Genomic DNA, 21,852 nt, shown 5'->3' with positions numbered 1-21,852 from the left:
GGCTGGGCCAGATCGCGCCTGTCGTCTCTTCACTGACTGACGTTTCCTTTACCCAGGTCCCCACGTCAGGGCTAGAAGGAGCCCACGAGTTACCTAGGGATCTCTGGGAACTGCCCCGTGACTGTTCGAGAAGATGCCGTACCTGGGCTCCGAGGACGTGGTGAAGGAGCTGAAGAAGGCTCTGTGTAACCCTCACATTCAGGCTGATAGGCTGCGCTATCGGAATGTCATCCAGCGAGTGATTAGGTATCACCCAACGCCCTAACTCCCCCATTGCCATCCCCGTCAGGGCTCTCTACCCCTGGCCGCTCAGAAAGATTAAGTGAACTTGCACCCATGGCAGTTGTATGATTTGGTCTTCCTGCTTCTCTGGACTGCCGTCTAAGTCTCCCTTGTGGGACATATTTTGCTTATTTTACTCAGCTGGGTGGTTTCATCCATATCTTGAACTTGTACTGCTGACTTCCAGATCTGTGTCTAGCACAGACCTCCTTTTTTTTTATCGTCAGACCCACAGATCCTACTGCCTGCTTGGCATTTCCACCTGGATATTTCTTCAAAGACATGCAAAATAGTACCTACATCCTTCCGCCCTCCCCAAACATGCTCTTCCACTTGTATTTGTGTTGATGAACGTCACCACCCAGCTGAGCAAATGTGGGAGTCAGTCTTGGTGACACCTGATTGTCACTGCTCAAGCCTGATGGTATGGATTCATGGTTCTAAGTATCCATCCTCTTTTTTTTTTTAACATCTTTACTGGAGTATAATTGCCTTACAATGGTGTGTTAGTTTCTGTTTTATAACAAAGTGAATCAGGTATACATAAACATATATCCCCATATCTCCTCCCTCTTGCGTCTCCCTCCCACCCTCCCTATCCCACCCCTCTAAGTGGTCACAAAGCACCGAGTTGATCTTCCTGTGCTATGCGACTGCTTCCCACTAGCTATCTGTTTTACATTTGGTAGTGTATATAAGTCCATAACACTCTCTCACTTCGTCCCAGCTTACCCTTCCCCCTCCCCGTGTCCTCAAGTCCATTCTCTATGTCTGCATCTTTATTCCTGTCCTGCCCCTAGGTTCTTCAGAACCTTTTTTTTTTTTTTAGATTCCATATATATGTGTTAGCATACGGTATTTGTTTTTCTCTTTCTGACTTACTTCACTCTGTATGACAGATTCTGTGTCCATCCACTTCACTACAAATAACTCAATTTCGTTTCTTTTTATGGCTGAGTAATATTCCATTGTATATATGTGCCACATCTTCTTTATCCATTCATCTGTGGATGGACAGTTAGGTTGCTTCCATGTCCTGGCTATTGTAAACAGAGCTGCAATGAACATTGTGGTCCATCCTCTTTTTTTTTAATTGGCACTGCTGTTCTGGTTCCCTTTTTAAAGCAATTGCAGTAGCTTAGTAGTAGGTCACCTTAGGCCCTCATTTCAGCCAGATTGATTTTCCAGCATATGAATTTGACAATATAACTCTTGTGTATAGCTGTGGATCACAAACTTCAGTATGCACAAAAGTCCCTTGGGGTGCTTTTTTAGAAAATGTAAAATTTTCATCCAATCCAGTAATTCTGATTTCAGTAGGGTGGGATGGAACCCAGGAATCTGCATTTTAAACAGACATCCCCTCTAATTGCTATAGGAGATCATTGTTTGAGAAACAGTGATCTACAGAATAAAGTCCAAATTTCTTATCATAGCACCCAAGGAACACGCAGTTAACTACCTGCATACTCTGAAAAGAATGTACCATTCTTGCTCATGTCCACATGCCTCATAGTGTGTATCATTACCTATCTACTACACCTGCCTGGAGCTCCTGCTCATTCCGCTCAAGTATTTCTTCCTCTGTGGAAACATTTTATGACTTTCTGGCAGTGTTAGACCTCCTGATCCCCACTGCACCTTGTCTGTTACTTCTGTTATAATATCAATCTAACATTCTGTAATTAGCAGTGTTCTTGTCTGCCTCCTTGGTAGACCTTTGACTTCCTTGAGATCTGAGACCATGCCTTCTTCAAGATTATTCCCCAGAACATATCCCTGGAATGTAAAATCTGAATGTGACTGGAATGTACTAGTTTGTTGAATGAATAGAAGCACGTTTATTGCAGGCCCGTTGTGAAGTATTGTGTGATATGATAGACAAAGTAGACCTGGTTGCTCCGCTCTAAGAGATCACAATCTAGTTGGATATCCAGGGCATGTATAAGTAAAAGGCTTTCTGTTGTAGGTTGGGGATTATGTATTTTACTTTTTTCCTGCTTTGGGTGTTGGTTTCAGGCACATGACCCAGGGCTCGGACATGTCTGGTGTTTTCATGGAAATGGTGAAGGCCAGTGCCACTATAGATATTGTTCAGAAGAAGCTGGTTTATCTCTACATGTGTACCTATGCCCCCCTGAAACCAGATCTGGCTCTCCTGGCCATCAATACACTGTGCAAAGACTGTTCGGACCCCAACCCGATGGTGCGAGGGTTGGCACTACGGAGCATGTGTAGCCTCAGGTGAGCGCTCCCCTCCCGTCCTGTATCTCAGTGACTGATAAGTTCATGTGCTCATGGGGCAGGTTTTTTTTTTTTTTTAATCGCACATTTTTTTAAAATTTATTTATTTATTTTTATTTATTTTTGGCTGTGTTGGGTCTTCGTTTCTGTGCGAGGGCTTTCTCTAGTGGTGGCAAGCGGGGGCCACTCTTCATCGCGGTGTGCGGGCCTCTCACTATCGCGGCCTCTCGTTGCAGAGCACAGGCTCCAGACGCGCAGGCTCAGTAGTTGTGGCTCACGGGCCTAGTTGCTCCGTGGCATGTGGGATCTTCCCAAACCAGGGCTCGAACCCGTGTCCCCTGCATTGGCAGGCAGATTCTCAACCACTGCGCCACCAGGGAAGCCCGGGGCAGGTTTTTAATGACAACAATTTATTTGAGCGCCTTAATACTGGGGAAGACACTGTTGTAACCTGAACTCAGGTTTTCGGCCATTGCTTTGGTTTAAAAAACTATATATGTGATCTCATTAAGGAATTTTTCTATCCTTACTCTCAGTGAAATAGTTAAATATTTATTTATTTATTTGGCTGCTCTGGGTCTTAGTTGCGGCACACGGGATCCAGTTCCCTGACCAGGGATCGAACCCGGGCTCCCTGCATTGGGAGCACGGAGTCTTAACTGCTGGACCACCAGGGAAGTCCCTGAAATAGTTAAATACTTCTAAATGTGTGTGTGTGTGTGTGTGTGTATTTTTTCTAACCTGCCTGTGTGGCATTATTCCACGTGAAAAGTCAAGGCTCTTTAAGTTTGGCGGCAGCTTTCTCCAGTTTGTTGGAGAGAAATCTGACCAATGCATATTCAAACATCTACTAAACCCTCTGTTAAGTCAATAGGGGCTAAATTATGTCAAAACTAGTACCTTAGGATCTGACTGACTCTAGGATGTGTTGCTTAGGTTGCCTGGTGTGCAGGAATATATCCAACAGCCAGTTCTCAACGGTCTGCAGGATAAGGCTTCATATGTCAGGAGGGTAGCAGTCCTTGGCTGTGCCAAGATGCATACTCTTCATGGAGACTCTGAAGTGGGTAAGTTTCAGTGTAATCTACCATGATCAGTATTTATTTGTGTTTCCATTATATGACTTTGTAAAAGAGTATGTAGCTTTGGTAGAAAATAATAATGTGACCCTACTTCTGTATGTCTCTTTTAAGTAGGATGCAGGGCTTGGTATTTTCTGAGATTAGAGAAGTCCTTTCTTTGGGGCCCACGTGAGATCCTGTGCCTTAGCTGCTTAGAACAGTCTGGAAATGGCCATTGTTTTGGCCTTGCACTTTGTTACTGCCTTTGCTATTTTTGTGGCAGAGAAGTTCAGCTTTGTCTGCCTGGAAATGTTATTATGGCTCTATCACCTTGACCCTGAAACTTTTCTTTATGTGAGATCTTTGTTCCGTTCTATAGATGGTGCCCTGGTAAACGAATTATATAGTTTGCTGCGTGACCAGGATCCAATTGTGGTTGTGAACTGCCTGAGGTCTCTGGAGGAAATTCTGAAACAGGAAGGAGGTGTTGTCATCAATAAGCCCATCGCCCACCATCTCTTAAATCGGTTTGGATGCCTCTGTGCTCTTTTATCATGATCAGATCTACATCCTAGTGGGATCTTGTTGATGTATTGAATGAAGGAGAGGTCTTGAACAACTTCTGTAGAGTAGTAAAGAAAGTTAACCGTAACTATTAACTTCCTCATGTTTCATTGAGAGAATTTTTTTAAAAATTTGCCTTAGTTTCTTTTGGTGATATAGAGAGATGGCAGAAGGATCCTTCAGGGATAGGTTCTGTCCTCTGCAGTCGTTATGTCCTCCAAACTAAGCCATTCATACTATCTTAAAATGTAGAGAATCTGGATCTAGGGTATAGTGATCATGTCTTTGGCCTTCGATGAGTGTGCATTTGTACCGTAAACTCATCTTGGAATTTAAAGCCTTATTTTGTGTAGACTTTAATACATCAAAAGAATAATTTGATTATGGCACAACCTATTTTCAAGAAATCTCCCCTTGTTGTGATGAACAGATGACTGGTGACATGGCAGTAGCATGGAGGTGGTCCTAATTTTGTTGCGAGAATAGCACTTTTGTTTTCTTTTTTGGATAGAATGTCAACACTGGACCAGTGGGGCCAGGCTGAAGTACTGAACTTTCTCCTCCGCTACCAGCCCCGCAGTGAGGAGGAGCTGTTTGACATTCTCAACCTGTTGGACGGTTTTCTCAAGAGCAGTAGCCCAGGTGTGGTGATGGGAGCCACCAAACTCTTTCTGATCTTGGCAAAAAACTTCCCCCATGTGCAAACCGACGTGCTCATGCAAGTCAAGGGAACTTTGCTGGCTGCCTGTTCTTCAGAGAGCCGCGAGCTCTGTTTTGCCGCCCTTTGCCATGTGCGCCAGGTCCTGCACAGTTTGCCAGGTCACTTTAGCAGCCACTACAAAAAGTTTTTTTGCTCCTACTCGGAGCCCCACTACATCAAGCTCCAGAAGGTGGAGGTGCTGTGTGAGCTGGTGAACGACGAGAACGTGCAGCAGGTGCTGGAGGAGCTTCGAGGGTACTGCACGGATGTGTCCGCCGACTTCGCGCAGGCTGCCATCTTTGCCATAGGTAGGCGTCTTGTTGCTTTTCCTTTGTGAGAGCCTAGACCAACCAGCTAGAAAGCTGTGGAACCACAGAGAGAAAAGGGAGTGAATCTTGCTTCAGAGGCAAAGTGTCTTGCACAAAACAATTGGGTCAGTGACTACAAACAAGGTGGGGAGAAAGGTTTTTTTGGTCAACACTGGTGTTTCCATATCTTCTAGGATATAGACTATAGGTGTAACGCAAACTGTAACACAATTTATATTGCCTTTTGTCGTCTGTTATCCAAAATGCTATTCTGTATATGATCTTCCCACAGCCTTGTGAGGCAACCAAGAAAAATGGACAAGTGTTATTATTAACTTAGTTTCAAAGATGAAGAAACTCAGGCACAGGAAGTTTCTTAAATTGCGCAAAGGTCACATAGTTCCTGAACTGGAACTGGAACCCAGCTTTCCTGACTCAAAGTCCTTTGAAAATTTAGCAATCTTTTATCAAGCTTCTGCTCTGGGCTACGCATTATGCTGAGTGGACCAGCACAGAGTAAAACCTAATACTTACAGACCTTTTCATGCTACTTTGTCTGGAATTTAAAGGGCTGGAGTGAGTCAAATGCAAGCAGCTGGGGAGCTAAGTTTTGGAGGACTTCAAGTAGAGGAGGAGAAGGAACCCTCGTATGTAGAATAAAGTATGGTTATTTCTAGAGGCAGAGAAGAGGGCACAAAGAGGGGAGTAGAAATCCTGCAGTCTGGAGGCTGTTACACAGTGTTCCCAGCAGGAATATTCCTGTACAGGTGTGCTGCAGCAAACTGGCTGCCACATAAATACCTTTGTTACTAAAAGTTTTCAACCTTGTTCAATGGGAAATTCTTTTTACCAAAGCTCCCTTTATAGTAAACTTAGATTCTTATTTCATCAAGCAAGGGGTGATTTTCATTTTCTTTTTCTTTTTTTTAGGTATTTCTGGTCCTCTTGGTCTTTCTTTGGCTGGTGGGAAATTATTTTAGAATGAGGTGCTAGTATTTGACTTAACACATTTTTCTGCTTTCCCTTCCTCTGTAGGTGGCATCGCCAGGACCTACACGGATCAATGTGTGCAGATTCTAACAGAGCTGCTGGGGCTTCGACAAGAGCACATTACCACAGGTAATGGCTACCTTTCTAGGATTTTTTTTTTTTTTTTTGTGGTCAATTTCCCGACCTATAGTAGTTGCTCAAAACATATTTGTTGTTCAATAACAGAGGTTTAAACTCTTCTTTGCATCATCTGTTGCATCAGAGAAACATATAGCTCTAACAGGGTAGGTAGTCTTCAGGTTGCCATGAGTCTAGAAGGCTGTTGTATAGATCATGAAGGGTGCGAGGGTGACCTTGCTTGTTATTTCCCCACCTTTACCCCTCTTTTTGCTTTATGGCAGCATACTGGAAGCAGTGGCTGGGACTAGGGTGAGGCAGGCAAAGTGCCTAGGATGCAAACATTTAAAGAGGCACTCACTTTTATATAGAGAATGGATAAACAACAAGGTCCTACTGTATAGCACAGGGAACTATATTCAATATCCTATGATAAACCAGAATGGAAAAGAATATATATTTTTAAAAAAGGATGTATATAAAGAGGCACTCGCTCTCAAGTTTGTGCAAATGCTAACTCTGTGTGTCTTCTTAAATTTTACACCCTGGCACCTTGCTTGCTTCACCGTAGCTCCAACCCTGGCGGCTCCATTTATACTGTCCTCAGAGCGTCATTCGACAGCAGCACTCCCCCACATTTGTATATGCTTTCTGGTTTGCCAAGTGCTTTCACATACATTAACTCGTTTATCCTCATGGCAACCTGATGAGCAACATTTATTTAAGAAATTGTTGCCCATGTCAGACATTTCTCAGGTAATCATTGACCACCCCACCAAACACCCATTTTACAGAAATTCCCCCAGTAATCTAGCCTGAATATGTGACTTTTCTTAAGATTCCTTCCCGTGCAGAGGCTCTAATCCTGTGCTCTTGTGTCCTGAGCTGTGCTCTAGTGGTGGTGCAGACTTTCCGAGACCTGGTTTGGTTGTGTCCTCAGTGTACAGAAGCTGTGTGTCAGGCCCTGCCCGGCTGTGAGGAGAGCATTCAAGATAGCGAGGTAGGCTGTAATTCTCCTTTACTTCTAGGCAGAGGGGGAGTGCTTGGGACCCTGCTCTGTGAAATGGAATCTAATTATTCTTTCCGCCCAGTGTCTGAAGTGGAATTCTTAGAATTGATTGCCACTTCAGATTCTTTTTTGGGTGTAGGTGGGATATAAATTATAAAAACATTAGGATTTAGCTATGGTTTTCTTAAAAATATTTTGATACCATTGTTCTTGTGAACAGTTTTGAGTCAGAGATTCAGACCATAGGGTTTTCAGCTGGCATGAAAATCAGAATCGTCTGTGGAATTTTTACAAATATTTGGGCTTCCAGTATCTACTCAAATATTCAAGAGTGGAAGCCCTAGACACATAGAGTTTTAAGAAGCTTCACAGGTGACTCTGATGTGCACTCTAGGTTAATCACCACTTTAATGGAGTAACTTAGGGGAATCTTCCAATAGCTTCCACTGAAGCATTAAACCCCAAATTGGGGCAGAAGCCTCAAAGCTGAGGAAGCCTTATTGCTTAAGCAACATAGGCTGTGAGAGTCTTAAGTCTCCTTTTGTGTGGTAGAATTTCATTCCTATTTGTTGTAGAGAGTTTAGTAGGGGGTGGATTAATAAATGCAAGTGGAAGTAAATAAAATATTATACCTTTTCTACTGACTCTAGGGGAAAAGCAAAACCTGCTGCTATCTACTGTCTGCTCTGGCCTGTGTTCTGGACAGCCAAATGTTGAGCACCTGTTCTTACTCCCTTATTACCTAGGGGAAGCAGGCGCTTATTTGGCTACTCGGCGTCCACGGGGAGAGAATCCCCAATGCTCCTTATGTGTTGGAAGACTTCGTAGAGAATGTGAAGTCGGAGATATTTCCAGCTGTCAAGATGGAGCTGCTCACGGCTCTGCTGCGCCTTTTCCTCTCTCGACCCGCCGAGTGCCAGGACACGCTGGGCCGTTTGTTATACTACTGCATAGGTAGGCTCTTCAGAAGGAAATGGTTGAATTGGGAGATTGGGATTGACATATACACACTAATATGTATAAAATGGATAACTAATGAGAACCTGCTGTATAAAAAAATAAATAAAATCAAATTTAAAAAAAAAAAAAAAGAAAAAGAAGGAAATGGTACTTGCCATGACCAGTCATACAGGTTCTCACAGCTTTCATTGTTTGGTGAGCCGTCTGGGACCCAAGAAGAAAATGTCAACGTTTTCTGGGGTTTCCTCCCTCCTTCATTTTTATCTCCTATTCTGATGGGAACAGGGGTAGAAAGAGTGTTTTCGTTTTTGTTTTTAATTAACTTAGTCTGTTGTCTTACCTCAGAGGAAGAAAAGGATATGGCAGTACGGGACCGAGGTCTCTTCTACTATCGCCTCCTCTTAGCTGGCATCGATGAAGTGAAGCGGATCCTATGTAGCCCTAAATCTGACCCTTCTCTCAGACTTTTGGAGGATCAGGCAGAAAGACCTGTGAACAGCTGGGCCTCGGACTTCAACACGTTGGTGCCAGTATATGGCAAAGCCCGCTGGGCAACCATCTCTAAATGCCAGGGAGTAGAACGTCGTGGCCCAGAGCTTCCTAACCCTGCACCTTTTGCCACATCAGGTAAAAATAGTCCTTACTTTATACCTTGTCATGAAAAATCTTTATCTTTTGCAATGACTGGTAGAGAGTTGAGTACCCTAGCTAAACCTCAGACTGTTGCCTGAATTTTGTCTCTGTGAACAAGAAGGAAGTTCATCATTGGTTATTCAAGCCATTTCTCCAAAGATAAAAGTCACATTGTGTACTTTTGGAAATCTAGATTAAAAAATGTAGTTCTACAGACTAAGAGCATCTCTTACATGAGCTTTCTGACTCTTGTAGGACCCCTGATTCCTGAAGAGAACAAGGAGAGGGTCCAAGAACTCCCTGATTCCAGAGCCCTCATGCTAGTCCCCAATCACCAGCTTACTGCTGCGTGTTTTGAGAAAACTTGGCTGAGCCTCAAAGTTGCTCATCAGCAGGTGTTCCCGTGGCAGGGAGCAATCCATCCTGACACCCTCCAGATGGCCCTGCAAGTTGTGAACATCCAGACCATCGCGATGAACAGGGCTGGGGCTCAGCCGTGGAAAGCCTACCTCAGCGCTCAGGATGACACTGGCTGTCTGTTCCTGACAGAACTGCTGTTGGAGCCCGAGAACTTGCAAATGCAGATCTCAGTAAAACAAAACAAGGCGAGGACAGAGACACTGAACAGTTTTATTTCTGTATTAGAAACTGTGATTGGAACAATTGGAGACATAAAATCATAACAGCTTCTTGCCTGTCCTGAGTGAGATGAATAGCTGTCAGAGTTCCTTAGTTTTTCTTATTATAGCTGCTTGTAAGTCCAGATTATATCAAATGCAAAGGAGAATGGGAATCTGGGAATGAGAATTCTTACATTCTTGTCCAAAGATCATTGGTGAATGACCCCATTTTTCCAGGTGATGTGGTAAAGGTTAATGTTGTTGGTAAGGGGGTGGGAATGGGGTGAGGGTAGGATTTGGATTCTTTCCTAATCAGTTTAAGGGATTGTTTTACTCATTAAAGATGCCTGATGTGTCTGGAACTGACAGGGTCATCATTTGTGGGGGTCATCTTTTCTTCCCTGGATTATTGCAGTACATTCCTGACTGTTCTCATATTTCTAATCATGCTCTTTAGGCCAGAGTTCAGAGTCCTTAGCCTGGCATCTAAAGTACCTCTTCAGTGCCATGTCTCAGCACTCCCCAGGATACCCTCTGTTCTGGCAAAAGCAAACCACTTGCAGTTCCCTGAATACACTCGGCTCTCTCTCACCTCTGTGCTTTGGCACCTGCTTTTTTTTCTTGTCTAGACCATTTCCTCATCCTCATGTCTTCTTTAAGTAACACCTAGTCTATCTTTCAGTGTTCAGCTCAGGCATGAGCTCTTTGAGGAAGTTTTCTGTGACCCTCTTGCCTTCATCAGGGGTCTCATTCAAGCTGTGAAAGCAGTCAGTGCACATGTCTAGCAGCACTGTTGTAATTGTTTTCTTGTCACTCTGTCTCACGTTTAATTTTATTCATACCTGACCACGTTTTATACACTGAGACAACTTACGGCAAAAACAGATGTAATAAAGTGATGGTAAAGTACAATAACCAGAGAATCCAGCACAGGAAAAATAAAAATACCTGTGAAACCAGCTGGGTCAGGGATGGGAACATATACAAATGTGCAGGCTGAAAGGGCCTACGTAGTTGATACAGTTGAGCCTCAGATTTAGCTCTGTAAGTGATTTGGCAGTCAGAATAAAGAGAAATGGTTGTATAGTTGTTGCCAGAGAGAAAGAGACATTTCAATTCTAATTTCGAAGAGAAATTTACATGTAGTTTCACATGGATGGCACTGAGTGATATGTAGAAGATTCCTATGGGAAGTTAGTAAAGAGTTTCACATGATTTTGTTATGGTGTTTTTCAATACAAACAGAGAGCATAACTTTACTGTGGAGCTTAGTGAGGGCATTTCTTCAAGGACTACAGATACTGTGACCCAAATATCATCCAGCTTAATTTAAGGACTTCTTCTACCTAGATACATAGATGGACTGCATATCCTTCAAATAATGCTTCACCATCATTTCTCTCAACTAAGCTTTTAACAAGAGTAGATAACAGTGCTGAATTTTCTGGCAAGGGCCTGGGTGTGTGAGTTGTCTGTCTCAACCAGACAGTTTCTAAGGACAGTGATTATCTTTCTTTCCTTCTATCTCTACAGTGCCAACCACATAGTGATTACTCAATAAATAGCATTGAATGAATGGCTGTAAGTAATTAGATTCTGATGGTGTTTGGGGGTTGGTGTTTGAAGTGTGTTTTATTATATTGTGTTGACCACATAGAAGACAATAGATGGAATTCCATCTAGACTAGAGTTTCTCAAAAGTGGTACTACTGACATATAGGGCCGTATAATTCTTTGCCGTGGGGGGTTTTCCTGTGCACTGTAGGATAATCATTAGCCATATCTCTGATCTATGCCATTAGATGCCAATAGAACCCCTAGTTGTGACAACTAAAACTGTCTTCAGACATTGCCAAGTTACTGTGGGGGTCAAAATCACCCCCAGCTGAAAAAGTCTGATCGAGACCATGGATCCCCAGGGGCTGGAAGTAGGGGAATCAGAACAGCTTCAGAATTGCTTCCCATGTTTTGACTTGTTCAGTTAAACTGTGAATGTTTAATTAGGTATTAAAACAAAATCGAAGTGTGAAGTGCTGCCAGTTTTAAGTGTTACAAGGGAACAGAATGTAAGTGGTAGAAACTGAGTAAATTGATTGACTTTTTAAAAAATTAAGACTATAATTGAAATATTGACCTAAAGAAAATTAGGTACAGCTCAGCAATTGAATGTTGCTAAAGTGATCCCAACTATCAGAGCTTTTAGAAGATTAAGCCCTACCTGGTTGCTTTTCTGTAAAGTAGGGGCATAGCAGAATATGCAACTGTTGCTTTTGAAAAGTGTAATTTTAAAATGATCTCAATGAAGAACTGACTTCTCTTAACTGTAGTCTAGTTTTACTAATTTACAAACAAAATGACTAAAGCTTAAGTATACCATGAAGTTAATTATTTAATATTCCTTCTCCCTAGGAGCTCTCTAGCCTCTGCAGATATATGGTTTGATGATATAAGTAGATGCTTATCTTTAAAATCCATGAGGGTAGTTGATACTCTGCTTTTAGAAAAATGGCCTTCTAATGTCTGTCTTAGTTGGTAAATAGTAACACATACAATGAGTGCCCACCAATGACATTGGTGCTTTGGAACATTACAGAGGCAATCATTTGCATAGTTCCTGATGATAATTTTACCGCTATGGACCAGCGACTGTTAAATGTCTCCATTCCCTCCTCCTTTTTGAATGGGAGTTCTGTTAAAATTATTTTGTCCCTTTCTCATATATTGGGTGTTTGGGGGAGGGGAGACAAAGAACTTTTTTTCTTAGTTATAGGTCTTCATGTTGAGAGGAGCTGTACCCCAGGATCCTCATTCACATGCAGACCTGGTGCAGATGACAAGATCCTGGATTTTGAGCCAATGATGTAATGAGATGAGGCTTTGGGAAAGCGATATTAATTGTTATCACCAGAACAGCAAGAGAAGCAAGTGATAGTGAAAAAATTCTGGCCTCATTTTTTAGTAATAATTAAGAATACAATATTTGAACTGCAAGAGTGAAGTGTATGTGGGCTGGTAAGGAGGGAAAGGAGTGGTTGGGAGGGTGCTGCATTGAAGGCCCAGAGAGAAATAAACAAAGGAGGAAATTTTACCCCACATTGCTCATGAAGGGTGTACTCTGTTTCTATAGCCTTACAACATTGATTGTACAGATAATGCAAAGGGTAGATAAGATTATGCAAAGATTAGATTCCCAAGATGGCATTTGCCCATAAGCATATCAGTAGTGAAATGAGGAATGTGGTTTATTATTGTGGGAAAAGGTTTATTATTAATAGTAAGACACACTTGGTTTTAAATTTCTATTCTGCCACTTACTGATGCCACTTACCTTGGGCAAGCTATTTAACACCAGTTGGATAGTATCTTATAATTTTTTGTTTTTGTATATTATTTTGGGAGTATGTCATAAATGTACTTGTTGGAATCCTTAACTTGTCAGTGGCTCACTCTAGTGTGAAAGGAGGTTGGCCTAGAATTATCTCTGACATTAGAGGTCTGAAGGCTATTTAGTAGAAACTGAAGTTTCAGCCCTAATGATTGATAATGGCATATAAAAATGGCCCTTCAGCTACATAATTCCTGCTCCTAGTCTGAAAGGAATTTATGATGTTTTTTTTTTTTTAGAATGGAATAAAAAGCAGAAGATTGGCTCTGATTATCTTGCAAGCTAGAAATTCCACTTTGAACAACTAACTTACTGTTTATGCTTGAATCTCTTACTAGTTCACCAGGTCAGAATACCTGGAAGGGCTGATAGGTTTGAGTGCTGCTTCTGAGATACAAACCCAGAATCTAGGTGTAGTTACATTAAGAAGGCAGCCACTATGAAGTGTCCAATCCTGAGAACCTGTAAAACGACAATGGAGTCCAACCCTGTTAGGAAAATCCCAATTAATTCTATTAGAGAGTAAATCCCAGATCCCTTTTATCCTGGTCATTAGACCTTGGGCTAAAAGGAAGATATTTAACACTTGCTGTGTGTCAGATACGGCTGGGTCATTCCACATAACATTATTTTATTTAATCCTTGTTATTTCCCTGTGAAATACTTTGTGTTTTCCCCATTTACAATTCCTCAAATGCCCAAATTTTTACTCACCTTTTCAGCTTTTATATATCCTATACCCTCCATCTGGAATGGTCTTATTCCTACTCTTTGCCTAATAAATCCCTGCTTGTCCTTCAGAGCTCATCTCAGATGTTACTACTCAAGGAAGCCTTCCTTACCCCCAGGTTTGTTTCCTTATTATACACTGTAATAACACACTGTATCTTAATAAGCACAAGAAATTATATGATTAGTCATTTAATATCTGTCATTCATGCTGAAGTATGACTCCATGAGGATGGGAACTGTATCTGTGTCATTTTTCTGGGTGCCAAGTATGTGTAGTTTCTTACACACTGGTACTCAGTAAGTAATCGGTGTGTGATAGTGGCAAACGAATGCCATAGTCAGGAGTTGAATGCTTGTGTAATAGAACTTCAAAATTTCTTTCTTTAAATTACACCGTACCCAGAACCCAGCAGGAAGTTTCTTAGTGTTGCCCAAGAGGCTCTTCCTTGACTCTTTCAGTTCTAGATTGGCTATCTAACTATTAAAGTTATTCATTAACCCTAGGTACTGGCTTGGGTGTGGCTCTGAGATAAGGAACTGAAAGTCTTCAGCAAACCTCCCCAGCTGTGTGTGGGTGAGCTCTTCAGAGAAGTCCCACCTTTCTGAGCAGCTGTTTTGAAGACAGGTGGTGGGACAGGTTACAGGACTCCATGTCCCACTAAGAAACTTTACAAGAGGGACACATCTGGTTTACCAGTGTTTCTGACTTCCTTCTGAGCTGAAAACTGCTTTGTTTTGTAGAAAAGCAAAACTTGGCCATAAAACACCTAAAATGAAGAGCCCCCGAACTTTTGAGGAGCAAACGGAATGCATTGTAGACTCTCTACTCACAGACTTCTTAGGTCCCACTTGTCAGGTTGCCAACCGGACCCTACGTTGTGCAGACGAACCAGATTCAGGTAAGGCTTCTGGCCTTAGGTGGTAATTGCAGGTCAACAAGAGAATCTGAATATGCTTGCTTACTTTTTCTTAAGTTTCAAAAGGCAAACTCTAAGCTTTCAGCAATATCTGAAGTCTTTATAGAAGGGAAAGAGATTCTCAGTGAAGGGAGATTTTCTGTCTTCTATTGGTGTTGACAGAATATTGAATATTTTCTTGGGAGAGAATGATGCCCAAATTGTTTAAAAGTCTAGAGAACTTTCTTCAATGCCCAGATTCCTGGGACTTGCCATCCCTTCAAACATCGTGACCAATGTGACTGTGTTCCCTCTGTTTTAGGAGAGGTCTGCTCTTTTGATGTGGCCATCATTGTTGGTCGCCTTCGGATATTGGGTGACAAGTTCAATGGAGAATTGGAAGCTCCTGCCAGAAACATCATCGCAGAAACCATTCAGGGACAGGTCAAGTTTCTGCTACTTCCTTCTATTGTTTGCTGCTTTTTTTCTGTTTCAGATGTCCTTCTCTTACTACTCCTATATGACTGTGACTAGAAATGTTCTGTGAAAGATTTGGGGGCTTAATGCATCTAAGGAGATACAGCAAGAATTCTTCAACTGCCAATTCTTTAGCAGTTAATCAAAGCCTAGGTGATATTGAGGTGGAGAGCTTTTGGCATAGGCTGATCAGCCTTCAGATGGTTTCTATTTGTTTTTCATCAGAGCTGTGCTTAATGGCATAGAGCATATATATAGCATTTTATTCTTGGTAAAGCATTTTATTCTTTTATGCACCTGTTTTAATATTTATTTTGCTGGTAGTGGACATCTTTTTTTCCTCAAGGTCCAGCAATAAAATTATATACAGGAAGGATAGGCATTTGACAAATCCGATGCAATGAAGGATAAGCACTTACAGCAGCCCACTAGGGCGTATCTGGCTTTTCATCAGTGTCCTGATTCCTGGACTCTGTATGGGATGTAAATACCATAGGCAACGTTCTAAAAGAGGTTGCTGATTAATATCAATAATGACAGCTAATATTAACTCATCACTTACCATGTGCCAGATAGTATTCTAAATGCTTTACACTTATTATCTCATTTAGTCCTTACACCACTCTATGAGACATTATAGAAACTTATCCACAGTGCAACCTCTCTCATCTGCATGTAACACTGTGAGAGCAAACAGCTAACCCATTTTGTCCACTGCTATATTCACACAACCTAGAACAGAACGTGATATACAATAGGCCCTCAAAAAGTATTTTCTGACTTAGTATCCATTTAAGCAGATAAGGAAACTGAAGAATAGGGAAATAAGTAATTAGATTACTTAGTAAGTGTTGGAGTTAGGATTTGAACCCAGACTGATTCCAGAATCACACTTTTTTTTAAAATTGAGGTAGCATTGCTTTATAACATTACATAAGTTTCATGTGTGCAACATTGTAATTCCACTTTTGTATACACCACAGCATGCTTGCCACCAGAAGTCTAGTTTCTCTCTGTCACCATAATATTGACCCCCTTTACCCATTTTTCTAAATTAATTAATTAATATTTTATTTTTGGCTGCGTTGGGTCTTTGTTGCTGTACATGGGCTTTCTCTAGTTGCGGTGAGCGGAGGCTACTCTTCGTGGTGGTGCGCAGGCTTCTCATTGCAGTGGCTTCTCTTTGTTGCGGAGCACGGGCTCTAGGCACGCGGGCTTCAGTAGTTGTGGCTCGCAGGCTCTAGAGCACAGGCTCAGTAGTTGTGGCCCACAGGCTTTGTTGCTCCGTGGCATGTGGGACCTCCCTGGACCAGGGCTCGAACCCGTATCCCCTGCATTGGCAGGCACCACTGTGCCACCAGGGAAGTCCCCCCTTTACCCATTTTGACCTCGCCCTACCTCCTGGTCACCACCAATCTATTCTGTGTATCTCTGTGCTGAACCACACCCTTAACCATTATGCTTTATCTTCCTACTGAATGCAGCTCAGGCAGAACTGGATTTATCACACCTAATTGCTTGCACTGAAGCTTTCCTAGGTAGCTGGTAGCTGAATCTACTTTTTCTATTTAATTTAAAAAATTAAAATTAAAATTCTAAAATTCTAAAATTCTTCTAAAATTAATTTAAAAAATTATTTTGGAAACAGCTTCGAACTCACAGAAAAGTTGAGTCGTTTGAGAGTAAGTAGCCAACATGCTGTTCCATCACCCCCTTCAAACAAGGACATCCTCTTATAGAACCACAATCTAACCATCAAAACCAGGAATTTAGCATTGATACATTATCATCTCATCCTCAGATCCCACTCAGATTTTCTCAGTTGTCCCAATGATGTCACTTTCACTTACAGCTGGCCCTTGAACAACACAGGTTTGAACTGCATGGGCCCACTTATATGCATATTTTTTTTCAATAAATACTACAGTACTACACAATCTGCAGTTGGTTGAATCTGCAGATGTGGAACCGCAGTTACGGAGGGCCAACCATAAAGTTATATGTAGGTTTTCAACTATGCAGGGGATTGTTTCCCCTAACCTCTGAGTTGTTCAAGGGTCACCTGCATAGCAGAAGGATCTAGGCCAGAATCAGATATTGCACTTAGTTGTCATGTCTCTTTCGTCTCCTTCAATTTGGAATAGTTCCTCAGTCGTTCCTTGATTTTCATGACCTTGACACTTGACGATTATGGGCCAATTATTTTGAAGAATGTCCCTTAACTTGGGTTTGTTTGATGTTTCCTCTTGAATTGATACAGGATATGTACCTTTGGTAGGAATAGCACAGAAGTGTTGCTGTGTTCATTTCACTGCATCCTATCAAGTGGCGCAGATTTCAATTTGTCCCAGTACTGGTGTTAACGTTAATCACTTAAAATGGTGTCTGCAAGCCTTCTTCACTGTCAAGTTAATCTTTTCACCTTTAATTAGTAAGTGTCTTGTAGGGAGGTACTTTGAAACCACGTAAATACCCCATTTCTCACCAAAATTTTAATCTATTCATTTATTTATTTTTTATATCAACGTGGACCCATGAATTCCTACTTTATTCAGTGGGTATAATCTGTTACTATTATTATTTATCTGTATGCTCAAATTGCCCTAGCTTCCACCAGTGGGAGTCCTTTCAACCTGGACTGTGTCTTTTTGGCATGTCCCTATCATTCTCTGAGTACTTCTTTAATTTCTGACAGAAGGTCTTGTATTTTCCAAGCCCCAGCCTGAAATTAGCCATTTGCCAGGGAGCTCTAGTTTCTTTTAATGGAGAATGCTATTTGGAAACCTGGATCTAGGTACTCTCACCGTGGACGCCCTTCTCGGCTTGTTTGGGTTCTGACACCCTGCTTTGACCACCATGGGTCCCCTACACTACACCACAGTAGACCTTGCTCGGCCCTACCTAGTGACTCTTGGATCAAACTTCTGGGGAAGGAGAGAGAAAGAGGAAAAGCTAATCTATTTTTTACTTTAGAGTTTCCCAGACTTCAGTCATTCAAGCCATACCTTCAGAATTTGACCAACTCTGCTATGATGTACTTGGTATTTTTCTTTCAAATCATTTTGTTTTTCCTTTAATTATTTTGTTCATCCTGAGCAAATCATGGGTTTGATGGGCTGCTTAGGTTTTTTCTAATACCCATTACAATAAAGTAAAAATATTAAAGTAAGAAAAGTTTATCCATCTACTTCTTTTTTCTTTCTGTTCTTTTTTTTTTTTTAAACATCTTTATTGGAGTATAATTGCTTTACAATGGTGTGTTAGTTTCTGCTATATAACAAAGTGAATCAGCTATACATATACATATATCCCCATATCTCTTCCCTCTTGCGTCTCCCTCCCTCCCACCCTCCCTATCCCACTCCTCTAGGTGGTCACAAAGCACCGAGCTGATCTCCCTGTGCTATGCGGCTGCTTCCCACTGGCTATCGGTTTTACATTTGGTAGTGTATATATGTCCATGCCACTCTCTCACTTTGTCCCAGCTTACCCTTCCCCCTCCCTGTGTCCTCAAGTCCATTCTCTAGTAGGTCTGCATCTTTATTCCCGTCCTGCCCCAGGTTCTTCATGACCATTTTTTTTTCTTCTTTTTTTTTTTTTTAGATTCCATATATATGTGTTAGCATATGGTATTTGTTTTTCTCTTTCTGACTTACTTTACTCTGTATGACAGACTCTAGGTCCGTCCACCTCACTACAAATAACTCAATTTCATTTCTTTTTATGGCTGAGCAACATTCCATTGTATATATGTGCCACATCTTCTTTATCCATTCATCTGTGGATGGACACTTAGGTTGCTTCCATGTCCTGGCTATTGTAAACAGAGCTGCAGTGAACACTGTGGTACGTGATTCTTTTTGAATTATATCCATCTACTTCTTAAGATTACCTTAGATACAACCAATGTGCACTTGCCACTCTTTGAGAAACACTTGCTTTACTGGATTCCTACACCTGCAGCCTACTGTACTTTTTTAGTGATACTCCACTAATAGATCCCATATCTTACCCCAGGCAGGATCTGTACTTCAGGACACAGTAAAATCTCTCAGCAAGGCCTGGTGTGCCCAGGATTCCAGCTTGGCTTATGAGAGAGCCTTTCTGGCAGTGTCAGTGAAACTTCTTGAATATGTGGTCCGCATGACTCCTGAGATGGCAAGACAGGTGGCTACGCCCATGACAAATATGATCAGTGGGAACACTGCCATCCGAGAGTATATCCAGGGCCAGGGAGGTTGGGTAAGTATTTTGGGGCCCCTGGCTTTGTTAGACATTTGCATTGTTTTTGTACTAATCTCTGGGACTCCAATTCGTGGTTCTTTCCATCAGTTGGAAACCATGCAGGAAAACTGGCCTTCCAACTTTGCTGAAAATGCCGGGATTTTTTTGCCATGGAAAAGGGGAGGAGTCAGAAGCTCAGCCAGCGGGCCTTGGACCACAGAGCCAGGCTGCCTAAAATGTTGACTGCTAACTTCGTCAAGCTAATTTCCGTTTCCTATACATAATCATCTATGAAGTATATTAGTGGTGGAGTTCTAATCTCAAGTCTGACTTTGCTCTACTGGTAAATTTCTGGGTCTTCTTTCCCTAACATCTTTTGAGTGTGTCTTGAGGAAGTTCAGAATCATCTTACTATTATCTAACAAAAAACAATTAGTGACATCTGCTGTAGTGGTAACGGTAGGAGGCATTCTAAGTCCATGCCTTAGTAATCATTAGAACATCTGCTCTCTTAGAGCACTCCCCTTCATTTCCAAGATCAGCAGAAGCCTTAGTAAGAGCTGCCTTCCCTGGAGTTATCTGTGGGTCATTCTGGCTTCTTTAGGGAGTTCCTAAAGACCATTCCTTTGACTGTAGGATATTCATTGTCCTTCCTAGGAAAATCTGGAGAGCTGAAGAAGAGGTGGAGCTGTTTTCCAGCCTGAAAAATTTTGATCTTCTTTGACTGATCGGGTGATTGATCTCTGGCAATTAAAACAGAAACAACCAAATCAAAACCCTCTTTCTCTTGGACAGAACTGAACTTAGCTGAATAACCTGTTTTCTACTGATTGTTAAAGTTAGGAGCAGCTCCCAGAGGTCTATAGAGATTTTATACTTTCTGTTTTTACATGAGTTTTAATGAGGTTTTGTTGAAGTAGAGACCTCCAGATTTAAAATAATGACTTGTTAGTAGTGGAATTCCAGGCAACGGGGCAGGCATTTGCTGGAGATACTGTGGGGAAAAGGGAGCACACAGTAAACCATTCCTTCAGATTTAGTCCTGTCCTCTGGTAAGGATCTTGTCTACTAATTTTGCGGTCTAAAGGGTTTCAGGGAGATCTTTGGTTAGAAAACCTTGTTATTTTAAGTTGAGGATTTTCTTTTAAATTCATAACCTAAATCTCATATTAATTTCACCTGAGCCCAATTATTTTATGTATTTTCAAGGCTGGAAGCAAAAAAATAGCACTTTGTTCATCTGCTCTTCTACTAGGAAGGCCAAAGAGCGATAAAACAGTTGCTGTATTTTTATTGCCACAGGATGCAGGAAGTGCTGGCCCACTTCTGGGACAGTAGGGCCATCCCAGCTTAGATGAGGCTAGCTACATACCACAGTGTTTTTCAAAGTGCAGTTTACATACCACTTGCATGTGACCTTATACGTTGCTGGTTTCTAGGCCCCATCCCCTAGATATTCTGATTCTGTAGGGAAGGGCTGGGGCCTAGGTTCCTAACTTTTTAATCAGATCCACTGGTGATTCTAATGTACACATAAATTTTGAGAACCATCACTTTAGAGCAAGGGTTGGGAAATTAGAGCCCACAGGCCCAATCAGCCTACCGCTTTTTAAATTTTTTTTTTGTAAAGAAAGTTTTATTGGAATGCAACTACACTCACTTGTTTACATATTATTCATGGCTGTTTTAGCATCGCAGCAGCAGAGTTGAGTAGTTATGGCAGACACCATATAGCCTCTCCTGTAAAGCTTAAAATATTTACTATCTGGCCCTTTAAGTTTGCAGACCCCTGCTCTAAAGCTAAATGAACATTTCTCCTTGAGTAATTTAAACTCTGTTGCAATCCTGATAATTCCAAACAGAACTCTAGATAGGATAAGTCCTTTTTCAGAATTTAGTCTGAGTGTTTGTTAGTTTTTGCGTAGTCCACAGTTTCTCTAGAATCTTTGGCAAAAGGAGTTCGGTGACTCCTGAGTATTCGATAGAAGGTATATATTTCCCTGGCCCTGCCGCAGGTGATTGGAGGTAAAGCATATGGTTTCCATGGTCTGTGTCTCTCAAAACAGTTCTTAATAATCTCATAGATTAGTAGGCAGTCATCAAATAGAGACTTCTTCATCTCTAAGTCCCCAAACCAGACAATTTACCTGAACATCAAGAAGAAAATCACTACTAAAGCATTGCTATATCTATTTTTTTAAGAGAGGCGTTAATGGCTTTGGCTAAAGTTTAACAAAGTTAACCACATCCCCTCCCTTCACCCAGCCAGCCATCTGGCTCCCCTAGATGCACCGAAATAAAGCTGTAGTGCTGTTAATGTATTCTGACTTTTTCAAGTTATGCTATTTCCTCTATTCTTCAATAAATCACAATTAGGTAAGTAATCCAGAAATGAGATTTCATGTTTCTCTTTAGAAGAAATTAGCTTTTTTTGCTACCAATTTAAGACACTTGATGTATTCCTTTGTCCCTTACATTACTGTAAACTCAGCCTGGTGAGTTTTGTGGTATTTGACCTCTTAGGTGAAATCATTATTTTCACTTTGACTAATGCTGTTCTGTTCATGAAATAAAATTCTTCTCTGTATGCATTTGAACTAATTCTCAGCAAGTGCAATCTAAATTGAATGATATAGAAATAGGGAGCAGA

At 41.5% G+C, this 21,852-nt stretch overlaps 2 protein-coding genes across 9 annotated transcripts in view; both read left to right on the top strand.

Annotated features, from left to right (window-relative positions):
- The window catches only part of AP4B1 (adaptor related protein complex 4 subunit beta 1), a 12,447-nt gene extending 1,031 nt beyond the window's left edge, over window positions 1–11,416 (top strand). For 6 of the 7 annotated variants that reach the window (XM_057542313.1, XM_057542370.1, XM_007169363.2 and 3 more), the window contains exons 2-11: window positions 57–246; window positions 2,302–2,526; window positions 3,463–3,593; window positions 3,967–4,114; window positions 4,663–5,159; window positions 6,195–6,278; window positions 7,163–7,266; window positions 8,022–8,229; window positions 8,581–8,862; window positions 9,124–11,416. In XM_057542313.1, the coding sequence (XP_057398296.1) occupies window positions 134–246; window positions 2,302–2,526; window positions 3,463–3,593; window positions 3,967–4,114; window positions 4,663–5,159; window positions 6,195–6,278; window positions 7,163–7,266; window positions 8,022–8,229; window positions 8,581–8,862; window positions 9,124–9,551 (2,220 nt within the window). In that variant the 5' untranslated portion in view covers window positions 57–133 and the 3' untranslated portion in view covers window positions 9,552–11,416. Of the gene's footprint in view, window positions 1–56; window positions 247–509; window positions 707–2,301; window positions 2,527–3,462; window positions 3,594–3,966; window positions 4,115–4,662; window positions 5,160–6,194; window positions 6,279–7,162; window positions 7,267–8,021; window positions 8,230–8,580; window positions 8,863–9,123 lie in introns of those variants that run through there. The other variant, XM_007169364.2, reaches the window with a different exon arrangement.
- BCL2L15 (BCL2 like 15) lies at window positions 9,633–21,852 on the top strand. 2 transcript variants are annotated; one of them, XM_057542702.1, is made up of 5 exons: window positions 11,421–13,721; window positions 14,347–14,504; window positions 14,824–14,945; window positions 18,996–19,220; window positions 19,860–21,852. In XM_057542702.1, exons 1-5 carry the CDS (start codon window positions 13,687–13,689, stop codon window positions 19,875–19,877), a joined length of 558 nt encoding a protein of 185 aa, XP_057398685.1. In that variant the 5' UTR covers window positions 11,421–13,686; the 3' UTR covers window positions 19,878–21,852. The 2 variants fall into 2 exon arrangements, with proteins under 2 accessions (XP_007169422.1, XP_057398685.1); XM_007169360.3 differs by lacking the exon at window positions 11,421–13,721 and adding an exon at window positions 9,633–9,725 and having other exon boundaries at window positions 18,996–21,852.

This window comes from Balaenoptera acutorostrata, chromosome 1 (genome assembly GCF_949987535.1).
Source record: "Balaenoptera acutorostrata chromosome 1, mBalAcu1.1, whole genome shotgun sequence".
Lineage (NCBI taxonomy): Eukaryota > Metazoa > Chordata > Mammalia > Artiodactyla > Balaenopteridae > Balaenoptera > Balaenoptera acutorostrata.
Note: the sequence above shows the minus strand (reverse complement) of the source record. Positions and strands in the feature narration are given on the sequence as shown.

Bases quoted from the DNA above. Each gene is read 5' to 3' on its own strand.
- BCL2L15 (XM_007169360.3), top strand. From the start codon at position 14,378: ATGAAGAGCCCCCGAACTTTTGAGGAGCAAACGGAATGCATTGTAGAC. The intron at 14,505-14,823 runs GTAAGGCTTCTG...CCTCTGTTTTAG, and splicing joins TGCAGACGAACCAGATTCAG to GAGAGGTCTGCTCTTTTGAT. The intron at 14,946-18,995 runs GTCAAGTTTCTG...ATCTTACCCCAG, and splicing joins CAGAAACCATTCAGGGACAG to GCAGGATCTGTACTTCAGGA.